General features: G+C 43.1%; 1 protein-coding gene across 2 annotated transcripts in view; it reads right to left on the bottom strand.

The window, feature by feature from the left end:
* SNAP47 (synaptosome associated protein 47) overlaps positions 1-17,539 on the bottom strand; it is a 40,362-nt gene that overhangs the window by 6,012 nt on the left and 16,811 nt on the right. For both annotated transcript variants that reach the window (XM_019508040.1, XM_019508039.1), the window contains exons 3-4: positions 15,768-16,252; positions 10,554-10,681 (exon numbers count right to left, since the gene is read on the bottom strand). In XM_019508040.1, coding sequence (XP_019363585.1) covers positions 10,554-10,681; positions 15,768-16,252 — 613 coding nt within the window. The remainder of the gene's footprint in view (positions 1-10,553; positions 10,682-15,767; positions 16,253-17,539) is intronic.

Below are 17,539 nucleotides of genomic sequence, written 5' to 3'. Positions count from 1 at the left end.
AGGGGAGATCTAGTGGCCTGTTACAAACTAGTCAGAGGGGATCAGCAGGCATTGGGGGAGTCCCTGTTCCCCCAAGCACGCCCAGGAGTGACCAGGAATAACGGTCACAAGCTGGCAGAGGGGAGATTTAGGCTAGACATCAGGAGGTGCGACTTCATGGTCAGGGCAGCTAGGATCTGGGACCAACTTCCAAGAGAAGTGGTGCTGGCTCCTACCCTGGGGGTTTTTAAGAGGAGGCTGGATGAACACCTTGCTGGGGTCGTTTGACCCCAGTACTCTTCCTGCCATGGCAGGGGGTCGGATTCGATGATCTGCTCAGGTCCCTTCTGACCCTACGAACTATGAAACTCTCATAATACCTCCATGAAATATTTTAGGTCACTTCATTCATATCTGGGGCTGAATGCAACAGCTGTGAAACCAGATGTAACTACCCAGCTCATCAGTTTGGGACAGAAAGCCATATTTAATGGGAACTGCAGGGAAAGTGGAGAGAGACCATGCCGTTACTAGACTTTTATGTCAGCCATTGGCAGGAGGTTTCCTCACTTCCAAAAAAAAAAAAAAAAAAAAAAAAAAATTCTGGGACTATCTGTCACACGAGGTCAGAACCAGGGCTACACAAATCATTTTTGATTTGGTTACCAATTAAAAAAATAATAATAATCTAATTACATTTCCCCCCACTTTTCCCCCCAAAGACTTTTAAAAAAAGTTTTGACCCTAAATCCACATTGCTTTGCCCTAAAGTAATGTCATATCATTGTGGGCACTTTTTAAGGAAGAGACAACAAAATGAAGGGCTAGATTCACAAAAATCAAAGAGCGTGCAGGTAGCTAAGACATGGAGGCAGACTAATCAAGCTCAAAAACATGCTGTATTTGAGTGGTTCTTGACTTTTTTTTTTTTACTCAAGACCCCCTTTGGAAAATGCCAGCTCTTTGCTTTCATTTGTTTTTTTTTGACTACAGAAAAATGACAGTGCCGTTCTTCTGCTGTAAAGATCTTCCAAAGATCACAATGTTTCGGATCCTGTGATTTCTTTTTGAAAACTCTGGGTTTATCTTGTGAATCATGTTGGTGTTTGCAAACCTAACTCTTCTAATATTACACAGCAGCCCCTAATTAAATTATGACGTTATTTAATAATTAACATAATATGAAAAGGCTCTCACAGAAGCCCACGATGCCATGCAACCTTGGTTGAGAATCGCTGTTGTACCCGATTCACAGGGAGCAATCTCAGAGGAGAGTCCTAGCCATGGGCAACAGGATAATCTGTGACAGGTCTCTCATTTAACGTCTGTTACTAATTTATTGTCAGTGATCTTTGTACCAACCTGGCCGGATCCAGCTCAGTTGGCGGATCCACAGAGATCACAGCCCAAGGCAACATCGCTGCAAGGATGTCAAGCAGAGGCTTCAAATCACATTGACAGTTTAAAAAGCAAGTGATGTAAGAGGACTCAAAGGAAAGAATGACATTTTCCAGATCTCAAAGAGATCATTTATATTAAAACTACATTTGTATTAAACGTAATTTTCATTTCATTTAATATTTCATTTATATTAAAACTACACAAAAGCAAACACAGGTCTGCTATAATGCCAACCCTCTTTTTAGCTTGATTTTGGTATGCTTCCCCTTAATTAAAACACACTTAAAATGTAAAATATCCAAGGAAGAACGTCAGTGGGGAACAGAAAGCTTTTAAAATATGAAAGCATTAAAATGGAAAATCATCCTGCTGCAGTGCAGCATTCAGTTTAGCTGATAATTAGGGTATGGCTTGAACCATGAGAAATTATATGCTTAACTAGCACCCTCCCTCAAAAAGAGAGAGAGGTAAGTGGGTCATTTTCATGTATTCATTTTCTCTGTCTGCATACTGCGGCTCTGATAGCATCTCACTTAACTCCTTGCTAACAATCCTAACCATTCAAGTTCCACGAGGGTGCGATTTGTCTTCTACAAGGAGGACCGAAATGGTTAAAATGCAGCATCGAACACAGCCCGCAAAGCTGGATGGAAAGATTAATAGAGCCTGAAGTCTGGCCAAATCCTTAAAAAATGGTCGCTATTTTTGTTCAGCAAAATGACAACAAGATGTCTAGTCATCAATGCGCACGTTCTGCCAAACACCAGAAGAGCTGATGCCTTCTGGGCCAAAACACCGTTTGGACTGTGAATCAAGAACTGAAAATTTACAAAGATGCCCCCTTTTCTACTTATCCTGTGCATCATGTACAATGCTACTACAGGCTGATGTGTGACGACCTGTTTCTAAGCTACCTGCATCCAGACTGGCTCAAAAAAATTTGCAGTGGCCTCACAGACAGCCTTTTGCTCTTCCCACTGCAGCAATAAGACAGCCTCAAACTTCAAGCGCCAGAATCAACTTAAAGTCAGACACGTCTTCCCACTCTGCTCATGTCACTTTGGGCTTAGATTTCATAAATTTCATAGACATTAGGGGCTGAAAGGGACCTCATCAGATCATTGGATCCAGCCCCCCCACCCCACCATAGGTAAGAAGTCAGCTGCAATCAAGTAACCCCAGCAAGAAATAAATCCACCTGTTTTTTGAAGGAGTCCAGAGGAGGTGCTTGCTCCACCTCTGGAGGAAGTCTGTTCCAGACCCTGGACACATGCACAGTAAAGAATATTTTTCTTATATCCAGTCTAAATTGGCCTTCCTGGAGTTTATGGCCGTTAGACCTTGTTATCCCTCGGGGAGCTCTGGTGAACAGGTGCTCTTCTCCCAGGTCCTGATGTATCTACCCCTCTTGTGTAACTGTAGGCTGCTACCAAGTCCCCCCTGAGCCTTCTCTTCCCCAGACTGAAGAGTCCCAAGTCCCTCAGCCTTTCCTCGTATGGCCTTCCCTCCTGGCCTTGGATCACACGCGTGACTCTCCTCTGGACTCTCTCAAGCTTCTCCATATCCTTCCTGAAGCGGGGGGGCCCAATACTGGACGCAGTACTCCAGCTGTGGTCTCACCAGAGCCAAGTAAAGCGAGAGGATGACTTTCCTGGTTTTGCTTGAGATGCATCAGTGGATGCACGCCCGAGTTTGGTTTGCTTTGCCAGCCATAGCGTCGCATTGGTGGCTCATGTTCATCTTGTGGTCAGTCAAGACCCCCGAGTCCCTTTCAGGCGTGGCACAAGCGAGCGAAGCACTGCCGAGCCTGTAAGTGTGCTGGGGGTTCTTCCTACCGAGGTGCAGCACCTTGCACTTCTCTGTATTGAGGGCCATCAAGTTTCCGTCGGCCCACCTTGAGAGTCTGTCCAAGTCTGCCAGGATCCTTAGCCTGTCCTGCAGTGTGACTGCCCTCCCCCCACAATTTGGTATCATCCCTGAACTTGGTGAGTTCACATCCAACTCCTGAATCCAGATCATTGATGAAGATGTTAATGAGTACTGGCCCAAGTACCGAGCCCTGAGGGACTCCACTGGTCACCCCGCGCCACGTAGATTTGCTCCCTTCAACTAGTACTCTTTGGGTCCGACCCCATAGTCAGTTGCCTAGCCATTGGACTGTATGATGATCAAGGTCACAGTTCCCCAGCTTAACTATGAGGACATCATGGGGAACTAGATCAAAGGTTTATTTTCACTTGACCCATCCATGCCCATGGTTTTCACTGTGAAGTGTGTATAATACTTCCTCCTGCCCCTGCAACTCTCTTCTACTTGGACTGGGAACAGTTCACAGATTACATGTCCATGCAACAACTAGCATCATTATTATTTAGTCTGTACCTGGAAGACTGAGCCCTGATGTGGCCACCATGGAGCATTAAACAAACTTTCTCACCCTGCTAGCTACAAACAAAAGCACTGTGGGAGATGAGAACCGTGGGGAACATCATTTTTCAAATGCTCACACCCTGGAGTCAATGATCTGCACCCAGCTCCCACTCTACATGTCTTTCTAAAGGAGCCATGTATCAAGGCAGGATCATCCCTTACTAAACCACCCAAGCCAAGTGTCTGTCCAATCTGTTCTTGACAAGTTCTCTGGGCGGCCTGTTCAGATGCTTGGCCACCCTCATAATTAAAAAGTTCTTCCCCATCTCTAACCTAAATTTTCAGCCTAAATGATGCCAACACAGTTGTGGGACACTGATGAGAAGTAAGATATTAGACAAACAGGTGCTATGTGAAGGCACTTGACAGCCACACTGAGCAAAAGGCAACATGGTGTAGAGTATGATGAAGGCAGGCAATCCTCATTCTAGATTTCCTGAAACCCTCAAGCAATTCACTACACAAGCCCTGTGTAACAGAGCTATGTATGCCCCATATCCCACAACAACTCAGACGCTCAGCTCCCTGCTCAGTTAAATTCGCCTGCAAGATTTTTTACTTTGCAAGCTTTCGGACTCAGACACCCTTCATCAGGTAAAGGAAAAATCAATGATATTAAGAACTCTCCCAGATAGAAAAAGCCCAAAATCTTGCAAACAAAAAAAACCCCCCAAAAAACTTGCAACTATTAAGTTCATCTAATAAAAAATATCACTTCTGCCCCAAGAGTTTTGTCTGCCTATGCGCTTAGACCAGCACGGCTACAACCAATATCCCTGCAAGCTTTTCTAATTTTAAATGCAGTAGTTGCTACTACAATCTGAAGCTTGATATGGATAAATCACACCCAGAGAAGGAAGAGGGCATGCATTTATGGCTTGATACACCACGGAGATGTACATTTAGGCTGATTTATGGGGCATACGACTTTCGGGTATGCTAGGCCATAGTTATAGTTAAGCTAAGACACTACAAAAGACCTCGGGAGTAACAGGCTTCACTGACCACTGGGTGACTTGATAAAAGACTCAGGGAGTGAAAACACTAATTCAAAGTAAGAAACAATAGCTGAACAAGTCGAGGAGTAAAAAGTTAGATAACAAGAGGTCAGCTATACTCAGCAGGGGTAAGCTGAAAATACTCAAATTCAATAAGGGAGTGAGCTAGAAAAACCCAAACTCAGCAGGGAGTGAGCTCTAGCTGCCCAAACTTGGAAGGGGGGAGCTGCAGTTGGCAAGGAATGAGTAAAAGAAAGAAACAAATAAAAAGGGACATCTAGGCAGAGAGAGAAATAAGAGTTGGCACAGAGTAGGGGCATCTCAGCTATAAATACAGGGTCTCGCCCTTTCGTAGCGACTTAGCACACATAATGTGTCAGTGTACATAACGTGTCGCTTACCATCATCTGGGCAGTTTGCCGATTGCTATTCAGACCTGCTAGCTACTATCCAAAGAGACAATAAATCTCTCTGAGCTTTCGCCACTGAATGCAAGTCGTTCTTTTTGTGCCGCACCCAAGCTCCGGGAGGCCAGCTGCAGGCATCGGCCTCCCCAAGCAGCCTGAAAGCCAAGAGCAGAAGCACAGTCAGGCAAGGTTCTGTGGGTAGATACAATATCTTTTATTGGACCGAGTAGTTGGAAAAAATGTTCTTTGCAAGCTTTTGGGTGCAATCACCCTTCTTCAGGCATGCGAATTGTCTGCTGTTCTGAGACTCCAAGGAATGAAAGAAGTGTGACAGGATCAGTGAGAATGTAAATTGGTGGAAATTAGGAAAACAGATGGTAAATAAGGGAAGGGAGGGGTTGGAACAAGGGGGAAAAAAAGCCAAAGGTAAATAAGGGAAATTCTACCGTAGTAGTTTTCCAAGGCAAAAAAAGAGGCTGTCTGTGAAAAAATATATAGTTGAAAATTAGGAAGACAAAGGATAGAAAAGGAGGATAGGAGAGGAAGGGGGATGGAGGGGGGAGCGTAAAAGGTTAGGTCTGGCAGGTACCTGGCGAATCAGGTGTCAGGCAGGTTGTAATGTGTCATAAATCCAATCTCTCCATTGAGTCCGTTCTTTTTTATATCCAGTACATAGGTGAAGTGAAGTTCGTAGGCTCGTCTATGAAAGGTGTTTTGTAAGTTTCCTTTGAGGATTAGAACTGAGAGATCGGAGGAGGAGTGAATGTTTTGTGAGATGTGAACCCATGGGTATTCTTGTTTTCAATACATTTTTGGTGTGCGTTCACTATGGTGTGCAGTTGCTGTTGAGCACAAGCAGGCAGGAGGCTAGTTGGGAACCCTCCCAACCCTGTGACTGCCTCAGGACAATGTGGCACAGGTCTGAACTGCAACGCTTGGCATATGCATATAAATAACTGATATAGGTATGGGCAGCATTTGGTACTATTCATACCTGCACAGTACACAGCAGCTGGTAGAGAACTAGCAAAGGCTGTTCTGATGTCTCTAGGGAGCCCTCTGAGTGCATCCTGTGGCTTAAAGCCCTCCCAGGGCCATGCAAAATAACCGGCAACCACTGAAGTAGGCCTCTTTGACAGCACAGCATGTGCTGTCTGGAACATTTGATAGCGATCAGATTAAACGCGAGACGTTCTGGTACAGTAGCTGTTAGGTCAGAAGGAAAAGGACACTGTTTGCCTCATTTATTTAATCTCCGATTATCATTGTCTTCTCTATATCAGACTGGCTGGGGAAGAGGAGAGGGAAAGATAAAAGTCCCAATGTTCAGAAGGTGCCAAGCACCCGTCGCACTGTCTGCAGTCAGCGGGAGGTCGGTACCTTTGAAAAGTCAGGTATTTCGTCTCCACTGGAATAACTGAAAGAGCCCAAATAGATCCTCAGGATTTCCTGCATGGGTTGTTTGTCTCATTAAAAGTGAGGGAATGCTCAAATTGCAAAAAGAAGAAATAAAAAAAAGCCATGTTTGCACTTCAGAGGAGTGGGCCTACTGCTAACTGCTGTTCCTTTGGCCTTATCATGGTTGGGCTTTCCCAAGATGGAAAACAAAGGCAAGACAAAGGTACACTGACTCCCAAGGAGACATACAGGTAGCACCCAAATGAAGGTTAAGATGGAACCCACCAAAGAGGGACTGAAGAAGGACATGCATAGAAAACCATGGTCTGCACAAACCTTCTGGAAATGAAGGTCTTTAGAAAGTATCTTCTGTTTTATGGTATATGCAATCTGCAGATGTAGTAAACAGAAGAGTAATAGCTCTTTGGCAGGAAAAGTTTAACAGAACGGAAATTAGAAAGCATTGGATGTGCTTTGCCAAACCAAGGCTAGTGAACAAAATCCCACTCCCACTCCCGAACCACAGTCCTTAAGCTAATATTATCATATCCCCTCCCACACCCAGTGACATTATGTTAGCCATGGTTTGCCGGTAGACAGAGGCTCAGCCACAGACCACAGGAACTCAGTAGGCTTCTTTCTGCAGATCTATAGCACAGTTAATGGAAACCTGCCCACATAGCCGCAAAACACTGTGTTTTTAACATGAAGGTCCCTTGGTGAAGTCCTGGCAAGGCTTTTCGCTTAGGCACCCAATCACAATTCCAGACTGTTCCAGCCTTCCAGCTCTAATGAAAGACATTTAATACCACTCAGCTCATTGGGTTGCAAAACATCTATGTCTACGACTGCGAGCAAGAATTGAGAGTGCAAGAGAGTTGTTTCTCAGGCCTATCCCATTGTTTAAATGCTTTCTTGCTTTGCCAAAGATCCCCCTTGTCGCTCCTAGCCTAAAATGCCCCACTGGTTTCGGCCACTCCAGTAAAAGCTCTGCAGAGGCCTCTGATGTCCCTAGCATAGAAGCAAAGAGAATTCAAAAATAAAAAGGGAAAATCTATTCTCACGGGTTGAAGCTATGAAAATACGATCACTAAGAAATAACATCTGGACCCTAAATACTATAAACTAATTTTCAAAGAGGTGAACGCCGTCATTACAATCTCAATTGAAAACACATTAATATTTATCATTGTTTTCCTTCACGTGCTCCACAAAGGCAGTCAGTCATCCATTTTGCAGAGGAAGAAAAATGGACAAAGGTGAAGTGTATTGGTCCAGGTAATCTAGAGTGTGTCAAAACCACAAGCAGAATATGAGTCCTGATTCCCAGTTCTGCACTTGAGTTATGGAGCAATGTCGCTTCCCAGCAATAAAACATGCTTATAGGGCAAAAATAACAGATTCCTGGCTCATGAAGAAGTCTGCCAGATACCTTCGTAACAAGTCCATTTGCTGCATTCTCGAGAAGTGTCCTACAAAGGGCTGGGAAGAATTTGCTATGAGGTTGCTGCTTATGGACCCCAATGAAAATGCCCTCCCCTCCCCGCAATACCTTTCATATCTGCTTTTGTTAGTAGGCATCTGCCCCTTGAATCATTCCTGTGTTCCCTTCCTCCCTCTCCACATACTTCCTTCCTTTCTAATCTATCCCACCCACAACACGGCCTTCCCAGTGGGGAAAAGGAGTTGGCTAGCATGGGTTTCCATGCTATTCAACTCTGCTCTAGAGCTCTGGAATAAAGAAAACTGGTGGACAGAAACATCCTAACATCGACAATGACTATCTATTCTTCCTAAACTGGACCTGGAGGAAAAGATTCCTAAGTGGCTCTTTTTGAAAGGCGCTGCACACACAGTTTTTTCAGGTAGAGGTGCAAAGCCTAACAACATAGTTACAGGACCAATGGTTTGAGAGAGAAAAAAAATTAACCCAGATGTGTGCTAGGCTGAATTGCAGATAGACTATAACCGCACCAATGAGGATGAGGAACAAGCACAAAAGCGGTCTCCCTCAAAACAGGCCAATTTCATTTCAATTTCTGTTTTTTCCATAATTTGCACTCTTTCGTTCCCTTATCCTCTGTCAAAAGCAGAAGGTCCTAGAAACGCCAAACCACCTTCAGTTGCAAGATCCTTGTAAAATTCAATGTGTCACGTATTTTGAACAAAAAAAATGGCATACTTGGGAACCGATTCTAGGGGAGAGAAAGAGTGGGGTGCAGCTATTCTCCCAGAGTCATTCTGGGGAGCTCATTTATTATCATGTCAAGAGATCTGAAAGGTACCTGATTTACAGAAATGGGTATTCAGCTTTTTTCTGGGAGAGAAAAAAAAAAAAAAAAAAACCAACAACGTCCCTTGCAAAGCCTCTTAGCTTGACCTCCCCAAAATGAAAATCCCTCAAAATCAGCGCTCATGTTGCAAAACATTTGCTGGCTGGATTAGAAATCTCAGAACACTGCTGTTGGCAACCAGGTAAAAGTTGCTAAATACCAGATGGGAAATTAGATTTTTCTTTTATTTAAATACATCTTTAGCCTGCTTTCCTGCTGAGAGATGTTCAAAATCTTGGGGTTTCAGTATGGTTAACTTTAGGCCAGACCTTACTGAATTTGTAATAACGATTTTAATAAGCATCATATTCACCCAAGGTTTTCATTCTTACCCATTCATAAGGAACTGATGTGTTAACTAAAGGGTTTTGTTTTGGGGCATTTGGGGTTTTTTTTTTGGTCTGGGATTAACAACGAACAACTGCAGACCAAACAAGCAGAAGCAGAGTGAGTAGCAATTTCACACGATGCTATCACTAAATTGCAGAGAGACAGGAACTGGAGAATGACAGGAACAGCTCCTAATATAATCTCCATGTTAAAGAGGAAGAAAAAAAATGAAACTTATGTTGGTCTAAAAAGGTTGCATTTAAGTTATAGGTTCTCCGCAAATAAAATAAAACACTTAAGTCTCCAGCTTTGCCAGTTTGCTTGTGCTTTTGATATCACATGTACCATTAGTATCTGCCTTGCTCTACAAGGCTTTAAGAATCATCAGGGTGTATGCATGTGTGGTGCTAACAAACTCTGTGTTGAACCTTACAGATAATATTAGGGGTTGGGGTAGGGGCAGTCTTCTATTACATGCTCATGGGGCACCTAGCACAGTGATGCCCAGAGACGCTACTACACTATATAAAATGTTATATATAATGTTTCTTTAAAAGAGGTCTAAGCTGGAGGCGAGGCACTGCTACAGATGATGTTACTTGCAAAACCATTTAAAAGTAAGCCTTCCATTTTCAGTGTAAAATGAAGATGGTGCAAACTTGAGAGGTTTCACTGTGTCCCACCCCAGATAGGGGTTAATGTTTTTGCTCTGACAATCATGGCTTCTTTTTAATCTGCTTGCCTGTTCATTAATATGCCTATCCCATGTCAAAGATATGTGGCATGGCAGGAAGCATAATTGATCTCATCGGGCCTTACTGCCTGTGTAGAGGGAGCCCAGGATGATGACTGCAGGCTCCCCCTGGACTGAGGAGCATGCTGATAGGTTTCCCAGCTGCGGCGGCTCCTGGACACACATTTGATTAAAAGCATGCTAGGAGCAAGCCACAAAGTTATTCCACATTGTTTTGGAATAACTGTTGTTCATTCCTTCCTTTATCACTTAATTGACTGAACATGTGGCTAGGTCACAACTTAAGACATGGTTAACTGATTAATCACATCTTAAGGGTAATGTGTGCTGCAGGCCTTAGAGACCGAGAGGAGCTAGCTTGAGTCTCGATAGAAGACCTGGCCTATAATACTTGATGACTGTTGTGTATAAGAGCTGGTGATGAACCTGGCCCCTATTTACAGCACATACAATATGCGAGGAGGGCAGAGAAAGAACAAGCTTTATTACATGCTGTTTCAGCCAAAGCTCAGCTTGAAGGTACCTGTCTCATTTCTTGCGTCTCTGACTCCGAGACTTGGTCTTGCTTTTGGATTTGAACCTGCCTGCTGCTGCCACCTTCTTCTCCTGATGAAGGTCCGGGTTGCGCCACGCTTTCAATAAGCCCAGTGGCTGAAAAGAGAAATTCACACAGTCATACACTGCCATCTGCTTGTAGCAAGTGGAAAATACGGGTGACCCTACCAAGAGAGCCGCGGTATTGTCCTCGAGAGGCAAATGAAAGTTAAAGGAGAACTGCCACGTTCACAAACCTGCCCTGCCTCCAAAAAAAAAAAAAAGAAAGAAAAGAGAATCCTTGTCTACATAACACTAGTCCCTACTTCGCAGGGTCATTGGGCGTGTCTACACATGTATTTATGCGTGCCTAAACTTAATGTGCCTTTGCTTAAGGTGCATTAAAGTGATTTAGGCATGCATCTACATGTGGCACGCTAATGCGCATTAAGGCGCATTCAATTTTAGGCACAAATAGCTCAGTCGCATTAGTGCATGTGTAGGCATGCTAATGTGCGTTAAGGCAGTGCGTACCCAGCGACGCACACTGCATTAATGCACATTAGCACATCTACACATACGCTAATGCACTTTAATTGCACCTAAATTTGATACTTGCTTTATGCGGGTATCAAATTTAGGAAGGATTAGCCTAAAATGGCCATTTTTAGGGTGTATTAAGGGTGCACACGTGTAGACCCACATCCTTAACAGGCCTTAAAAATAGCTAATGTGCCTTAAAATCGGCACGTGTAGACGCTCCTATTCTAGAAGAGCACCATCATCCCCTGGACAGGTTCCTTAATCTCAAGGGACCAGAGGGCATTTCTCTTGGTTGTCAGGCAGCTACTTGAGCCATCAGGCATTTTAAGAAAAAACAAAAACAACACAAAGTTTTTGTTTCTAATAGGAAAAGAAAGTAGTGTCAGTTCTCTTTATGCTTCTTCTTCACTTGCTGGCCTGTTCAGTTTGTAGAATGTCAATCCGGAGAACACCTGCGAATCATGTCATCTAAACCTCGGAACAAAAGGCCAATACTGACGATAACAGCACGCCCCCAGTAACTCAGTGCAGGAGCACGGATTTGACTCCCCAAGCAGCGTGCCACCTGTCCTTTATTTAAAGCCCTGGCTCCTATTGCAATATCTGATCCCTCTCAGCCCAGATCAGTGCTACAATTAAAGGCCATTCTTTGTCATGCAGATTGTCTCGGGGGTTTAGCACCGAACATAGTTGCGCACGAAGACACTCCAGACATCCCCGAAGAGGTCCCCACTTTTAAAGGGGCCCTGCGAGCGAAGGAAGCTGCCGCTGCTGGCTATCGCATGGCCTGACCTAGCGTGGCACAATGACAACAGCTGCTAGAGACATCAGGACAGAAAGTCAGCCAGTCGGAAGCTGGAGCTCGCTCCGGGCCCAAGGAACTGGTGCCAAGCTGGCTGGCCGCCTGACAGCACATACGCTACTACTTTGGATAGCATTACTCCTTAATGAAAAAGGAGACAAAAGCTAAACTAAAAGTACAAAAATCTAAATCCCTTGCAAGTAATTACTGCAAACTCATAATCCCTCGGAATTATTTGGTTATCAGTCTGTTAGTTTCTGGACTGAGACACAGACAAGCAACTCATTCACGGTGGGACTGCTTGCACTATCCAAGCTCCCCTCTTGAATTCTGATCCAAGAGGTATCAAGTATTGTTTTTTTAAATACTGTTTGCAGTAAAATTACTACACTTATCATGCTTAAAGAAACATGGAGGGCGGGGGGGGTGGACAAAACCCCTCTGCCTATTGCAGCAAATGGCTAGACAAGTCTCTTTGTGTTTATAATCGCTCGACTGCTGCTTAAAATGAATAAATGCATTTCAAGACAGGAAAGCTATGTATTCCGCTCTGTTTATCTGCAGAGAGAGACAAAGAGTAAGGAGACAGGGCAGCAAACTGGACAGAGGATGCATTCCCATCTGCCTTTGTAATAAAAAGGAGATCCAATTAAATGGAAAGACAGCACGATTCAAAACTGATCAATGGAAATACGTTTTTCTTTATATAGTTCACAACTTGATGGTGCAGCTCACTGCCATAAGATTTCACTGAGGTTAAGAGGCCTCAGAAGGTTTGGAACATTTCTATGAAAAGCAAACATACCCCAGATACAAGAGTGAAGAGCTTTCGAAGGGGTAAAACCCTCATGGCTTTAAAGCATAAGGAAACTTCTAAGTAGTGGGGGTTAGGAGGACACTTCCTCTAGGAACGAGCTACCCCAAAAAACACACTACAGGACATCTCACATATTCTTCTGAAGTAGCTATCGCTGGACTTCACTGAAGACAGGACTGGATAAGCCTCAAAGTCTAGTCCAGCAGAGTAGAAATCTCATTAAGGAAGAAGAAGCAGGTAACAGTAGGTGGTTAAACACGAGTTACGGCTTTGGCCAACAGAATAAGGCTTCATGAGAAGATCCAACGCAATCTGAAAACTGGTTCAAGAAAGCTACAGTGTGTATGGGATGAAAACTTGCTTTAGGACCACGTCAATGGTTGGTTTTGGGTGGGTATTAAAATAGCAGGGTGTAGGTTGTGTCTTTAGACCAACACGGCTACAGGCAGACAAGGTTCTTTGGGTAAACCAATATCTTTTACTACACCAACTTAAATAGTTGGAAAACAAAAATTAGCAAGATTTCCGGTTTCAAAACCCTTCGTCAGGCTGAAGAAGTCTCTGCAGTTGGTGTGTGCTCTTCCTAGATGGAATGAATAGTATGAAAATGGCATTGTTTTGTACCAAAAATCTGCACAGTCCTGAATACTCAAAACCATAGCATGTTATGGGGTAGCATCTGCTGTCAAAGAAGTTGATAAATGTGATGGTATCTCTACAGAAAATCCATCTAGTCTAGGAATTAAAAGCTGACGCCCCTTCCCCCCCCCCTTTAGAAAAAAAAGTCAGTATTTTTTTCCATCACAGGAAGAAACACGAGAAAAAAAATGACAGATTGAAACGCAGTCAGTGACTGCCATCTCGTGGCAAGAAGTATTAGTGGCAAAGGATGTGGACTGAACAAACAAGGGAGAAGTTTTGGTGGCACTGTAGAAGTCAAGATTTCCACAACCTTCAGTTGCTCTCGCTGGCGTTTCCAACTTAAACAGTGAAAACACAGGTGGGGAGGGGGGAGGAGAACAACTTCTTCAAACTTACTGACTCAGATGCAAACAGAACAGAGTGGTGGGAAATGAGGCAAGTAAGGCTGCACACCTAATTATTTTATGTAACCAGCATTAAGTCCACCAGGAACTGAACACCAATTTGCCTGCGTAACTTAGTGCTGAGAAATCAGCAGGTTGTTTTCCCTCCAAGCTGTTGTGCTGACATTTTGGTGCCAGGTGTCCAAGAGTTACTTCCTTAAAAATGAACAAGCTTTTCCAAGCCTCAGTCTTTGATGACTGGTCAGCAAGGGAACATTTTGCTCCCTGCTGGAATCCAATTTTAGTCTGGTGCACAGCAAGCTTTCTGTCGGCTTTCTGTTGCAGTTCAATGCTTAATATGCTGGGAACGTATCCATTTAACAGGTTTGTTCCTTGATTAATTATACACTTCAAACCCTCTGGACCTAACTGAGTCTTACCTACTATTTTAGGATACTAATCCTTATCCCCCCATCATGTTACCCAAGGGCCATTTATGTTTGAAAGGGAATCAGGATTAACCCCATTTTTCTCCCACCCAGGTTAAAGAAGCTGGTGCTAGCAGAAATATGAAGAGGAGGAAGTGCAAATGGCTAACTGTATTCTGGCTGTTGTGGAAAAGTTTTTCAGCATTTGTCTTAGTAGTTAGACTGAATTCATCTGGTTACTGTTACTGGTACATTTTAGTGCACAAAAGATTATGGCTTTTAAAATGAGCTCCGTGTTACAGGAAGCAGAACGAAGGGAGCTCTGCTGCTACACGGTCTGTTATTATTGAGGTCAAGTTTATTGAAGTTGGTGTTTAACACCTTGCTTGTTTTAAGTCCCGCTGAGCTGGAAGTCAGCAGTTTTAAACAGGCTGTAATTAAATGAATGACAGGTTCAGTGTACAGCTACTTGCTGTAATTGCCATCCAAAAGGAAAAAAGGCTAGGATACATGCTGGTGAGGCATGGATGGAAAACAACCCTAGTCAAAAGCAAGGCACGAAGGCAATGGACTCGAAACAAAAAGCAACTAAAAATGGAGACCAGAAACTGAAAGAAGTTCACATCCCAGCTCGTCGTTTTTCAACGCTGCCAGCAGCGAGTTTGCACAACTCAATTTCTGACTGTCCACCCTGACAAAACGTTTATCTGTTTGTGAAAAACCCCTTCCCTTCTAGGATGTCTCCAATAAGGCACCCAAATTCAAACAGCCCATAACTGCAAGTGACATGGGAGCCTGGTTTTCTCCAATTTAAAAAAAATCCCCACTTTTCGCATTAAAAAAAAGTAACCCAAAATCCACATTTTTCCATGAACACCACGAGAGAGTGTGTGCGTGTGTGTGTGTGTGTGTGTGTGTACGTACACATACATATACACATATACAGTGGTGATCATGGAAAAATGTGGATTTTGATATAGTGGTGATCATGGATAAATGTGGATTTTGGGTTCAGTTACTTTTTTTTTTTTTTAACAGGTTACTTCCTTTATTTTTTTCCGTGATCAAAATGAAACACCACTATATAAAGAGACAGAGAGACAGACAGACAAAGAGACAGACAGAGAGAGATATTATTGGCATTTCATGTTGATCACAGAAAAATGTGGATTTTGGGTTACATTTTAATTAAAAAATTGGGATATTTTCAATCAGAGAAAACCAGGATCCCTGCTAATGACTTCTGAAAACATAGGCCTGAGAACAGAAAAACAAATCAAACCCGGGTTGAAATCAAAATCTAAGCATATTCAGTGCAAGTTTGCCCATATCATCTCCATCTCCACACCCCACCCCTTGCCCTCGTACTCAAGTGCCAGTTCCCCTCGAAGCTGGCAGATGATCTCTTCCTATCAAAGCTTTCTTTGTTATCGTTGGCTTGATCTCATCTCTGTTAGACTATGCCAAAAGTGGGAAGAGACTGGCACTGTAAAGCGTGCATAGAGTTCCTCTAAGTTTTGTCAACAATTAAAGAATGTTGCTTGTCGACAAACCGACTTCCTGGCAGATCGCTTTGTTTCTCATTTACCTGCTTGCCAAATGGAACTGCCCAAATCCACCTGGGGAGACTTCCTCGTGGAGACAAATCCCAACGCATCCTCCAGAAACTGGATCTTCTTGCTAAACTGCATTTCCAAGATCGGGATGGCATTTGGCATCTTTGCTGACAGCAGCTGGTAAGAGATGTCTGGCTTGCCAATAAACCTCTGACGAACACTGATCTCATACGGTGTATGCACTTTGATATCATCCACGTCTTTCAATTCAAACCGGTGAATGACCTGAGAATTGCTGTCACTGATTTCCAAGCCAGAAACCAGGAGCGTGAGTTTTCCTGGCTTGACGCTAGCGTCTGTTCTGTGGGTGATGATAACTGGGATCCTGAGAAGAACTTCCTCTTGCTTCTTCGAGGTGGAAATTGTGGCAGTTTCCTTTGGCTTCGTTTCCAGTGGCGATTTCCAGAGTTTGCTGCTAAACGGCCACCAAGAAGGAGATTCGAGTTCAGTCAACAATCTAGTGATGAAAAACATAATGTAAAAAGAAAGCAAGTCAGTGGACAGTCCACACCATCCTCCTAATCCAAAGCAAATTAACTGTTTTGATTAAGGGGAAAAACACTGGAAAACAGATTTTATTCTTATAAGCATTTAAAAAAAGCCAAAAACACTTTGAATGGTACAGCATTAAACATCAAAAGATCTCTAAACACTATAAAAAAAAATAGCTAAAAGCTTTGACATCCCTTAAGCGAAACAGAATTACACAGACCTATCACCAGGGATCCTAGTTTTCTTCTATTAAAAAAAAAAAAAAAAAATCCCCAATTTTTGTTTTAAAAAAAAAATAACCCCAAAATCCATGTTTCCATTATTAAAATGAAATGCCATTGTATCTATATTAGTGGTGTTTCATTTTAATCATGGAAAAAGGTGGATTTTGGGTTACTTTTTTAAAGCTGAAAAATTAGGGATTTTTTTTAATTACAGAAAACCAGGATCCCTGCCTATCACACTCCAAATCCAATCCTCTGGCAAAAGCAATTGTATCATGTAATCCAGTTCACAAACTTCATCTGGAAAGTAGCCCGTCCTGCCCCTTTTGGAAGGCTGTTTCAGAACCTCACTGATATGAGCAAAAGAAATTTCCGATCTTAAATGTATTCACAGCTACTTTAAACCCATTTATTCTCATGCCAACAATGTCCTTTATCTTCAATTCCTTTTTATTCAATTTAGAAAGCGGAAAATTCAAAAGAGAAGCTGCCCAAGACAGGTCCATGTCAGAGCTGGGAACCGAACCAGGGAAACAAGCCTCCTACTTTGGACTACGGGTGTTTGAGTTTGTTATCCATGAGCAAAAGGGCTGAGTTTTGCTCAAAGTTTGAGAATCAGTGGGTGGAAACAGGAGAAGATGCTCCTCGTGCATTCTCCCTCAATGAGATTTGTTCTTTTTTTGACATCCTTTTCTAAATGGGCTATTCCCTCACCATTAGCCACTGCCTTTTAAACATAAAAGGAGGAGAGGAGAAGGGTACAAGACCAGTCTCCCCTCCACTGCCTATGATAGACTCTACCAATGAAGGGAAGAGATCTCCAAGTCCTCCCCCATTTGGGAGAACAGGTCAAAATATAAGATCATAGGAAAGTAGGGCTAGAAGGGACTTCATAAGGTCATGTAGTCCAGTCCCCTCTGCTCAATACAAACTCATCCCAAATGAAAAATGTTGCAACAAAGACATGCAACACCTTCACATATATAATAAATGCACAATGGGTCGAATTTACTACTGAAAAATTTCAA

This window comes from Gavialis gangeticus, unplaced genomic scaffold (genome assembly GCF_001723915.1).
Source record: "Gavialis gangeticus isolate Ggan-Ray unplaced genomic scaffold, GavGan_comp1, whole genome shotgun sequence".
Lineage (NCBI taxonomy): Eukaryota > Metazoa > Chordata > Crocodylia > Gavialidae > Gavialis > Gavialis gangeticus.
This window is presented reverse-complemented; position numbering and strand designations above follow the sequence as displayed.